Below are 12,500 nucleotides of genomic sequence, written 5' to 3' on the forward strand. Positions count from 1 at the left end.
GTGACGCAATTTCTGCACTGATTTCAACTTGAACGGTTTTTTTTTTGTTTTGTTTTTTTTGTAGCGCTTGTTTTTTTGTTTTTTGTTTTTGTTCTCTATCTTCAAACAAGTTTTTTTTTCTCTCATGGACATTGTGGAATAAATCTTCCCTTTGAACAGTGTTTCTTTTGACTGTCTTTGTGATTTAATATTGTAACAGGTGGTGTCTTCTTTTTGCTATCCTGGGTTAATTTAAATTTTGTCAGGATTAAACCTGACTGGCGCCCGAACATTTTCTTTAATGGAGCTTATCTATGCTAGGGCGGCCACCACCGTTACAGATTAAAAGAAAGTTTAAAAAGTATATAAAAAGAATACTCATTCACAATAAGAACAGTAACAACAAAACTAATGTGATAAATCACTTGCCAATGTTTTCTGTGCCAAGTCTGACAAAATTATGAACTCATAACATAGTCATAAAACTGACAAACCTTGTAATTTTTACACGTCGTGTACAGAATAACTGAAAAGGGACAAAACTTAAATATCTGTAAAGTAGATAAGGAGTAAACTCCACCCACAGGACTTTCATCTGTATAGCACAACCAGAAGTTTACAACAGCTTGAAAGCGCATTTTAAATGTAGCAAAAATAGGATTTGTCTAGAATGTTTTGCCCCATACGCTTCAATTGCATTACTATAAAGTAGTGCTGCACAATTAATCAAAATTCTAATCGTGATTACAATTACGGATGCCACAATTACGTAATCGTTCAAAGGAGCAATTACAAATAAAAAGTCCACTTACATTATTCTGCGTGTTTAAGATGTGTGTTTATTTTCTTTGTTTTAATTTTAGTATAACATTATAATGCCATGCATATTTTTACTTATTTTGTTTATTTAAAGAAGAAAGCAAACCAATGTATAGATGACATTTGAGGCTTAATACTATAGAAAAGCAATAAAAGTTTTCATGAAGAGTTTTGAGCTTATTTTCATATAAAAATGTGGCATGCAGTTGCTTCAAACAATGGCATAAAGCTGTTCAAAACATTTAATGTAAATTGTGATAATCGTTATTAATAATGGCAATTACAATTTCATGGGAATAAGCAACAATTATGATTTTTGTCATAATTGTGCAGCCCTACTGTAAAGCTTATTTTATTCATAAACTTAGGGCAAGTAAATTATATATATATTGTCGCGGGGTGAATGAGAACACAGACTCGGTACTGATAGAAAGAGCCCCGGAGGGTGATTTATTTCCCACACACTGATCACACGTGCTCTGATGAATGGTGCTCGGTGCCCGTCTCAGCGTGGTGCTCGTGGGGTGAAGTGCCGTGGTGCAGATCCCTCTCCCGGGGTGCCTTCGGAGTCTGTGAACAAGGAGAAACAAGCATTAATGTCGCCGGAGCTCCGGTGTGCCTTCCTGCTGGTGTCTCTGCTCTTGGCTTTTATGGCCAGCGGGAACATATATATATATATATATATAAATTATGTAGGGCCAATTATTGGTAACATGCTTTACATGACCTTTTATTAAACCCAGAAAATACTTGTAACAGCATATCTTAAATCAGAATCTTTTGTTTTAATACCATCGAAACTGAAATTCTCAGTTTCAGAACTGTTCCTCTCTGAATCTGTGGACAATCTGTTACTCCCACTTAAACTGACATATGGTTTTTGGAGAAAGTTCAGTGTACTGCCACACACACACACGTTTTGAAGGATGAAAGGTCTGCCCCCTCGCTCAGCATTCCTGCCTGGAATTTAAGGCTGCTCAGGGTCATTCTGCAGAGCTGAACTTAAGCCTCCATAATTATTTCTCCAGTGAAGCAGTTCTCCACATGACTTCAGTATTTCAGAACAGATATTCTCCCCCCTCTCTCTCTCTCTCTCACTCTTTTGTGTTTCTCTCTGTCTGTATTCCTCCCCTGCAGCTATTCATAACATAATCTGTAGTTTTTGGCCCTGAAAGTATGTCCTGCTGCTCTTTTTTTCTTTTCAGTCGGCTTCTCTCATATCTGTCCAAATATCTGGAGGTTCTTTTTACCCCACTCTTCCCAGCATTCCCAGCTCAGTTTCATAGCAGATGATTCTGTATAAAATAACAGCATTGATATACAGTAAACCTGGATAAAGGAAAGTCCCCTAAAAGGGATAGTTCACCCAAAAATTAAAATTCTATCATCTTTCACTCACCCTCATGTTGTTCCAAACGCATAAGACTTCCTTTCATTTATTGAAAGTCAATGCAACCAAAACTCTGATACATCAAAAAGCACAAATAGACATTAGTACAGTGGTGGCATAAGGTATGGCATGAGGAATGCGATCGCGTTCCGGGCTCGAAGGGGACGATCGCCTAGGGTATGGCAACGAACAATCGGGGTATGGTGGAGAAGGCTAGGGTATGGCGACCCATACTCTGCCATACAGAAAGGCCGTCCTTGCATTGGTTTATGGATTACTTTTACCAATGTCTTTTTGTATTTCTTGATGCATCAAAGTTTTGGTTGCACAGACTTTCAATAGATAGACAAAAATGATGTGAGAATGTCTTTATATGTGTTCCGAAGATAAAAAGAAATATTATGGGTTTGAAACTACATGAGGGTGAATAAATTATTACAGAATTGTGACCCTGGACCACAAAAGCAGTCATAAGGGGTAATTTTTTTTTACATTTAGATTTATACATCATGAAGATGAATAAATAAGCTTTCCATTGATGTATGGTTTGTTAGGATATGACAATATTTGGCCGAGGTACAACTATTTGAAAATCTGGAAACTGAGGGTGCAAAACAAAATCAAAATATTGAGAAAATCACATTTAAAGTTGTCCAAATGAAGTTCTTAGCAATGCATATTACTAATCAAAAATTAAGTTTTGTGGTGGCATAAGGTATGGCATGAGGAATGCGATCGCGTTCCGGGGTCGAAGGGGACGATCGCCTAGGGTATGGCAACGAACAATCGGGGTATGGTGGAGAAAGCTAGGGTATGGCGACCCATACTCTGCCATACAGAAAGGCCGTCCTTGCATTGGTTTATGGATTACTTTTACCAATGTCTTTTTGTATTTCTTGATGCATCAAAGTTTTGGTTGCACAGACTTTCAATAGATAGACAAAAATGATGTGAGAATGTCTTTATATGTGTTCCGAAGATAAAAAGAAATATTATGGGTTTGAAACTACATGAGGGTGAATAAATTATTACAGAATTGTGACCCTGGACCACAAAAGCAGTCATAAGGGGTAATTTTTTTTTACATTTAGATTTATACATCATGAAGATGAATAAATAAGCTTTCCATTGATGTATGGTTTGTTAGGATATGACAATATTTGGCCGAGGTACAACTATTTGAAAATCTGGAAACTGAGGGTGCAAAACAAAATCAAAATATTGAGAAAATCACATTTAAAGTTGTCCAAATGAAGTTCTTAGCAATGCATATTACTAATCAAAAAGCTTGAAAATATTATCACAATGCAAAAAAAACTAATGTTACAAAAAATATGCTTCCTGTATCCAGAAGTACATTTGTTAATTCTTATTTTGAGGTAATTTTCATTTTTGGGTGACAACCTTTAAGCACAACCTTGTGAAAGATCCTAGTAATCCCAGCCAACTCATCAGTTCTACATCTTGCCAGTCGAGACAGTCAGGAACTTGTGGGTAGTTTTTTATTTGCCATTTAAACTTCATTTGGCACTTTTTGGTGACTGCCTGGTTTTGCAGTTTCACACGTTATGAGGCACGTCTGATCTTCAATCAACCAATAGCAGACCGCATCACACTGTTTTGGTCTCGCTTCATCCGTAGCTGCCCATATCAAACTCAAGGCTCTGATTTTGGCCATAAGAACTACCACTAGAACAGCACTCCACTACTTCACCACACTCCTAAGCGTCTATATTCTACCACCGTATGCTGGTGGTCCAGCAAAACAGGGTACAAAGTCACTTTCCAGAATGCTCTCACATGTCCTGTGGTGGAACGAGCTTCTAACCTCCACCTGATCTTCTGAGACCTTCACAACTTTTAAGAAGGCACTCCATTGAAATTACTGTTGACTTTTGAAAATGAGATTATTTGATACATTTTTTATTAGAACTTTAACTGTAGTGTGTTATTCAATATTACATTTAATATTTCAATTTCAATAGCAATTACATTGTTAGCATTTTTTCACAAGGGCGGGAAACGGCAACAACACTTGCAATCAGTCTTTATTCAGCCCTGGAACACATAGTATAAGTGGTTACTTTGGAAAGATGGCTTATTACAGAAATAGATCATCCAAAAATTACAATTCTGTCCCAGACCCAGACATCAAGTCAAGTGGATTGAGCTTTATGGCCCAGCTGTGTACTGTACACTGGTTGTATACTGTACACTTATTTAAATGCACACAAACAGCAAAAATAGCATAAGTGGTGTGGTGGTACAACTCTCCAAACAGAACGTTCTCAACCATGCCTTCATTGAGCTAAAAAAATCGGAGGACTAGTACTGGAATATACTATGTACTTTGTTGTGAAATGTAACAGAAAAAGAGTGTGTGTGTGTGTGTGTGTGTGTGTGGAATAACTTAGATAGCTGTTTGTGGGTGGACCTATAGTGTGTTCCAGGAAATCTGTGGTGTGACAGGATTGCTCAATAAACTGATGAGCTGTGGTCTAAATATTTATGTGGTTCTTCTCATACTCACCCAGGCATGCAGGCAGAGGAGGTGGGAGTACATTTGAAACATTTTCCTGAAATTAAGTCTTGCTGTACATGCGAGGTGGTGTTATACTAGGAGTTTAGCTCAAATTAGTAAAGGAATTTACAAAGGTAAATTTACAAAAGCATTTTACTAAGCTTTGCAAAGAGTCTTAGTGTCTGTGTTTCTTCTGCTTCCCAGAGTCATAATTATAACTGTACAATTCATAATTTATACCATCAAACGTAACTTGATGAGGATAAAGGGATGCGGTTTCTGTCTGATCTCTCTGTGCTGAAATGAGCTAGATGTAACGGCTAAGAACTGCTTTTTGCTGACACAAGCCCATTTACATGCACATATGAAAACAACTTATTCCCGGGTTATTGCACAAAGCAGCACTCTGAAACATTCTGTAAACATAAGCACTATTTTCCTTAGACCATTTAAAGAAATGTAATTGTTTAATCATGTTATGACTGATGTTCTTGTTACGTGGATAAACAACTAAATTATGGACTTTTTGGGTCTGTTTTACCTCAGGCAGTCTTGAGTCTCAGGCAGTTTTCTTGCATGTAAATGTACAAATTGTAATGCTGAAGTTCAAGATCAAGAAAAATATTTCTTTGTAATGTTCCATTGCAACATGTGCTGTATAAGCAAAGTTGAAAAGAAAAAATCAGTCTAAAACAGTCTCTTTTTTTAATTTAATTTTCAGAAATTGCTGATTGTCTTTTTTTAATTTAATTTTCAGAAATTGCTGATTGTCAACCTTAGTGTCACAACCATCCTGTCTTCAGTTCCTGTTTTGGTTTCCTTAGTTCCTCAATTCGATCATTTGTTTCCATATAGTTGTCTATTACTTCCTTGTCTGTTTCCTTGGTTTCTGATTAGTTTTACATGTGTCCTGTAATTCTTCTGTGTTTTCTTTGTTTCTTTAAATAAACTACCACTCGCAATTAGATTTATTATTTGCTGTGACACTCAGGAGATCAAAGTAAATATTGTTACAAAAGACGTAATATTTTGGTCATATGACGTTGCTAAAAAGAACATTATTTTGTGTATTTGCTGTAATGAAATGTGTTTATGCGGTTTAAGGTTAAAAAACACATTATTTTCCACATACTGTACATTATTGTTTCTCCTCTATGCACTGCCTTTCTAAAACGCGTCAATTTTTACAAAGCTCATCGTTCAGAAAAGCCAACTTTATGGATCTTATCTATTCACAAACAGCTTGTAACACTCCAAAGAGAAAGGAAAAATTTAAATCGCATCAAATGACCCCTTTAAAGTAAAATGCTTTTTTTGTTTGTTTTTCAAATAAATCCTGAACAAAAATATATGATGGTTTTCACTAAAAAGTTAAGCAACACAACTGTATTCATCCTTGATAATAGTAATAATAATAAGAAATGTTTCTTGAGCAGAATGATTAGAATGACTTCTGAAAAATCATGTGACACTGAAGACTGGAGTAATGATGCTGAAAATTCTGCTTCGCTATCGTCAATGAATAAATTACATTTTAAAATAATTATTTTAAATTGTCATCATTTCACAATATTACTGTTTTACTGTATTTTTGATCAAATAAATGCAGCATTAGTGAACATAATGGTGTTCAATACAGGATATAATAGAGAATTTTAAATGGTAGTGTATTTTTTTGTGCTACAATGAATGAAATATGTTAACAGATAATGTCCAAAATGCACCAAAGTTCACCATATTCATAAAACTGCCTTCTGATCACAACTAATTCATCTCCGTGCTGCCATTTTTACTACTTTGCTCTGTATTTCAGGATACCTCCAGGATGCGTACCTCTGGACAAAACAGGCTCTGGCCATCATGGAAAAGTCCATGGTGCTTCTCCGAGATGTGACTGATGGGTCTCTGTATGAGGGTGTGGCCTATGGAACTTACACCACTCGTTCACTCTTTCAGTACATGTATCTGGTGCAGAGACACTTTGATATCGGCCACTTCAATCATCCCTGGCTCCACAAACACTTCGCATTTCTCTACAGGACAGTGTTGCCTGGTAAGGCTTTGCTCTTTCTAGTTGTGTGACTGTGTATTACAAGCACAGCTCTTAGAGGCGTCAGATTGCAAATGTTTTAACATTTCATTTCTTTACCCGAGGTCCAATTAAAAGGCTAAAAATGTTAATTATTTCCACCCTCTTTCCGATGCTTAGAATTATATGGGACGTTTTTGTTGCTGTTGTAACATCTACAGTATGTAAAAATGCCCATTTTGCAAATAAATAACAATGCTTACTTTACGTGGGCTGCAGTTTTGCTGTTGGGTCCAGTATATTTTGTGCTGCCCCATCTTTCAATAACAGCCTCTTTGCAAAGCCTGCATTACAGTTTGACAGATTGACACATTTTGTTTCGATAAATGCATCTTCAGTTTTGAAATTTACGATATGTTTCGGTAGTACGTTGAATGCTTGCTTGCTTGCTTTTTTTTCAGGATATGACCCCTTAAAAAATTTTAATAGATAGTTGTGTTAATAAAGTGCTTTCCACATGACAGTCAAAGTACAGTAATAAACTCCTTTTACAGATCAGTTGCTTGGTCTCACCTTAAAACGATAAACAGGTACCCTGGCCAACGCCAAACCAAAGCTCAGGCCATGAATTGTAACTGCAACAATAGCTCTCTGTGCACATCAAAGAACTAACAGCCGTCAAGCTGTTTGTGTGCGTATACAGACAAGTCAGGTTTGGACAGTTTGCAGCCTCCTGCCAAAAGCCATTTTATTGTAGTGGAAACCAAAACCTTAAGCAAAAAATCAGGAGACGGAGAGGGTTAGCGGTCACAATACACTCAGTCTCTGGGAATGCACACAGATGCAGTACTGTTAGGACTATATGGCCTCTTCTTAGCCGTTTTTGTATTTCTATCAGTGTAACTAGCAAGTGTTTTGGCTCTCTGTGGAAACTAAAACAAACTGGTGAAAATACTAACATCAAACTCTCGTTAGTTAAATGCTGCCCTCTAAAAACAGTGCTTACTGCTGTTGTTCTTTTACACAAAAGTGATTCATTCTGGCTAAATATTTTCTAGTGGTTGCTAGGTTTAATATCCCTTTTCACAGTAAACTGCTGTTCCTCCTTGAATCTTTACCCAACCTCGTTAATTAAAACGTGTTTACTTCAACAGCAGTCAAACAAGCTTCTACTGACTGACTGAAAATAAACGCTTATTGTGCAGTTTGTAGGCAACAATATGAACAAGTACTTTTTAGTTGACCTAATCCCAAATACTGGTTTTAGCTTCGAATGTTTCAATGTATTTTTTGCTCCTGCAGGTTTTCAGAGAACTGTTGCAATCGCAGATTCCAACTATAACTGGTTCTATGGGCCAGAGAGTCAGTTGGTCTTTCTGGATCGGTATGTCATGCGAAATGGCAGCGGGAACTGGCTGGCTGAGGTAATCAGACAGAATCGAGTTCTGGAGGGCCCAGGACAGGCAGGCAGGGGGCAGCGCTGGTGCACACTGCACACAGAGTTCCTCTGGTAAGATTTGTTATGTTCCTGAGCATGGACCTGATAACTTATTTGCATAATAATAATTGATAATTGTCAATGTTGCAAAATTTCACCATTTACGTTTTAGGTCATTTGAGTTGATAAATAAATATGTAATCAATATATAATACATCTTTAGAAAGAAACACAAGCATGAACAGAGGATGATCTAGATAATTTGAGAAACTAGGTTTGTAATCATTAAAATATCAATGCCCTCTGTTACAGTGTACTGACATTAAAAGTTAGGCAATAGGCTTACAGGAGTCTGTATAGAGATGTGCAGAGCTCTTGGACATGCAGAAGACCCTAATAAGCCTACATACTGTACCATATAAACCCACTTGTTCTTTAATTTAAAGCTTGAGGAAAAAATTATTTGTTTCACAGCAAATGCACTTGTTTATTACTGTTATTTTTTTTTTATTTAGAGATAATTAAACGTTCAGTTCTTGAATTAAAGGGATCATATGACATTGCTAAAAAAGAACATTATTTGGTGTATTTGGTGTAATGAAATGTGGTTATGCGGTTTCAAGGTTTAAACAACACATTATTTTCCACATACTGTACATTATTGTTTCTCCTCTATGCCCCGTCTTTCTGAAACACGTAGATTTTTACAAAGCTCATCGGTCTGAAAAGCGAGCTGTGCTCTGATTGTCCAGCTATCCAGTGCGTTGTGATTGGCCGAATACCTCAAGCGTGTGACGGAAATGTTACGCCCCTTACCATACTGTGATGCCGTGTCCCGGCGCGATGAGACAACACCAATAAAACCCATTACAAATGAGGCATTTGTAGCATCCAGTGGGGACATAATTACTGATTATAATGACTTGTACTGTTTTTTTTACGCGTTGCGTTGCGTTGCATCGCGCCACTTAACATAAAAGCTTGTCTGCATTTGTGATCAGAGAAACGACAAACAACAAGCGCTAATCTCTACACTGCTCAAAACTCGCGTTTTAATCATCAGTGGCAAATCCTTTAAATAGGAAAACTTACTTACAGGCTGTGAGTCAGCATTATTTGTCAGAACACCTGCATTGTAGTCTACCAGGATCAGGAAACAGTCCTCCGTAAAATGTTTTGCACACACACGAATATTTGGGTTGAAGTGTTCTGGAACAATGTTGTAAATACAACTTAACCACTGATTTCTAGTTGTGTCCTCTTTTGGAAGGCCAAACAAAGTAGTTTCGCTTTCACAACGAAACATACAACGTCACCACGACAGCGAAAGCCCCGGCTTAGCCTGAGCTGAAGCCGGGCAAGAGTATAAAGAATATCTCTTTGGGTTTGAGACTTTAGTCTTTGCAACTTTAGGGATCTTATCTATTCACGATCAGCTTGTAACACTCCAAAGAGAAAGGAAAACTTGAAATCGCATCATATGACCCCTTTAAAATGAAATGACATGCACATGCCACTTGCTGTGAAAAGGTCAAGCTGAAACCAAACATTTTCTGATTGTCCACAAATTAGAACTTTCTGTATTGTGGCTTAACTACAGAATTTCTATGTGCTTCTCCCACTGTATAGGTATGATGCCAGTCTGCAACCCACCCCACCTCCTGATTATGGTACATCACACCTCCATTATTTCGAAGACTGGGGAGTGGTGACCTACGGAAGTGCCCTACCTGCTGGGAGAAACCGCACATTTCTGTCCTTTAAGTCGGGGAAGCTTGGTGGACGTGCTATTTTCGACATCGTTCACCAAAACAAATACAAAAACTGGATAAAAGGGTGGCGGAACTTTAATGCGGGCCATGAGCACCCGGACCAGAACTCCTTTACCTTCTCTCCGAACGGAGTCCCGTTTATCACAGAAGCATTGTATGGACCCAAATACACCTCTCTCAACAATGCCGTCATGTTCGGGCCTGCCGTGTCTGAGAGCTGCTTTGCACCATGGGAAGGCCAAGTTACTGAGGCTTGTAACTCTAAATGGCTTAAGTACAAGCACGGTCAAGCAGCAGACTGCCAAGGTCAGGTGGAGGTGGCTCTGGAGCGGCAGGGCATGGTGTTTATTCGTGGGGAGGGTCAAGGAGCTTACAACCCTGAGCTGAAGATTAAGAGTTTTCAAAGGAACTTACTGCTGCTTCATCCTCAGTTGCTGCTGATGGTCGACCACATTCAGCTGCATTTAGGCAGCCCGACACGCAGCATGAGCGCCTTCTTCCACAACACAGACATGCCGTTTCAGATAACCCAAGTCGATGGAGTTCACGGTGCTCTGATCAGACACGGAAATGAAACGTCCAAGATGTTCTGGTTGGACGATACAGGCAGCAGTGAAAAGGCAACAGTGGGATATAGGAGCTACCCCCGTGGATACCCCTATAATGGTTCAAACTATGTGAATGTGACTATGCCACTGAGGTACCCTTCCAGCAGAGTGGCCTACATCTTCTTCGGATCCGGAGTGGATGTTCAGAGTTTCAGCGTGCATGGAGACTCGGAAACACTGGACATCTATCTATCCACCGGGGATCACACCTACACCATCTATCTGTACATGGATGTGGTTCCCACCAAGCCTATGGCCATGGTGTTGATGGACCAAAAGAAAGTAGTGTTTGAAAGGACAGCGGGGACAAATGAGCAGCCCTTGGAGGAAGTCGAGGAATACATTAATGTATTGGAGGACAATCTGCAGCATGTCAAACCAGTCTTCCAGCAGCTGGAGAGGCACATCCTTTCACGGGTTCTTAACTCGGACAGTTTCCACAAAACTGCTGAGCGCCTCCTAAAGTCCTCGGACAAGAGGAAGACTCCAGGTACTATTGAGAAGATGTTTTCCCTTTCTAAGAAGCAGGGGAAGGGAGGCAAGAAGGCAAGCTTTTCCGATAGCCTCCCAGACATCTTTGCTCAGATTGAGGCGAGGGAGAAGAAGGAGAGGCAGAGGACGATGAAGCGCGTCTATGAGGAGGCTCCGGAGGAGGCAGATGGCGACTCAAGGGCATTCATCGATTACAGTGATTTACGAAAGGGCAGAAAAGTGGGATTTGTAAAGGGGCGGAAATTCAAAGAGGTACGAGTGGGGACTACAGCAGAGAGTGACAATATGTTTAATGCCACCTCATACATTCGCCTTTTCCTGATTTTGAATATAGCCACTTTCTTTGTGCTGCTGGCGGTGCTGTTGACGCGCTTCCAGAGGGCACAGAGTTTGCATACGCAGCGTTGCCTCTACTGCGTCCTCCTCATAGACAGCTTCGTCCTGCTCTGTCTGTACTCCTCCTGCTCGCAGACACAGTGCTGACATCATCGCTGTGAGACATTCAATATACCAGGCCTTCGCCCAAGTGTTGATGCCGATACTGCGGCAGAATATCCCTGTTTGCAGCAGCAGTGCGTCCAAGTGAGGCATCATCAGTGTTGGGACATGGCTCTTTCTCACAGGCACAGTCACATCATTACTGTGAGACGGATGGAAGCATGTCTACTCCAGTTTATTCAGCACAAGTCATTCTGAGCCAGTGTTAGCAAACAGGTGTCTGGGAAAAGTTGATTCCAAATAGGAATAAGTCGATGTTGCGAAGATAGCCAGCTCGTCTCAAATCAAAAGCTTTTGTGGAGCTTAAAAATAGTTTACATGAACGTAGCCACGATTTAAATGATATGAGGGAACAAATGAACAAAATGTGGCAAAAAATGAATACGTTGTGAGAACTAATTCCTAAATTGCAGCCACAATAGCATTTTTTTTTTCTTTTTCTAAAAAGTCATGTATCAAAGCTTCCGTATTAAAGTGGGTTTCTCCATGGCTTCCCACTATCCAGATTCACTGCAAGCTATGCACATTTGGTAACAACATGGACTATCTTTCATCATGTGTAAAATGTATATATGTTGAAGCAAAGTATATTTTTTGGATGTTGTTTTATACTCCTCAATTAAAAGGCTATTACAGAAATGTGTATTTTGATTTCTGGTGATTTCTTTGTTTATCTAAAAATATACATTCAAGCAGACCTTTTATCAGGGAATAAAAAACATGATTTCCATACCTAGTAGAAATTAATACAATTTTGAAATGGCATTGACATTTCTGTAGTGAATATTCTCAGATTTCAAAGATTTCAAAAGCATCTGTAGTGTTAATTTGTGTCAGAATATTTTGCCTCAAGAAAATAAATTAGAGGGGAAAAAATAGACAAATTTAGGACATTTTATTTTGTAAATTTTATCTTACAGAAGAAAGTAAATAAATAAAAAAAATTTTTTAAGG

At 38.8% G+C, this 12,500-nt stretch overlaps 1 protein-coding gene across 1 annotated transcript in view; it reads left to right on the top strand.

Annotated features, from left to right (window-relative positions):
- The window catches only part of dse (dermatan sulfate epimerase), a 29,269-nt gene extending 17,100 nt beyond the window's left edge, over positions 1-12,169 (top strand). The window contains exons 4-6 of the mRNA XM_016565761.1: positions 6,523-6,762; positions 8,041-8,248; positions 9,806-12,169. Of these exons, the coding sequence (XP_016421247.1) occupies positions 6,523-6,762; positions 8,041-8,248; positions 9,806-11,531 (2,174 nt within the window). The 3' untranslated portion in view covers positions 11,532-12,169. The remainder of the gene's footprint in view (positions 1-6,522; positions 6,763-8,040; positions 8,249-9,805) is intronic.
- Positions 12,170-12,500: the final 331 nt, after the last annotated feature.

The sequence above is a fragment of the Sinocyclocheilus rhinocerous genome, unplaced genomic scaffold (genome assembly GCF_001515625.1).
Source record: "Sinocyclocheilus rhinocerous isolate Xijiao unplaced genomic scaffold, SAMN03320098_v1.1 scaffold1774, whole genome shotgun sequence".
Lineage (NCBI taxonomy): Eukaryota > Metazoa > Chordata > Actinopteri > Cypriniformes > Cyprinidae > Sinocyclocheilus > Sinocyclocheilus rhinocerous.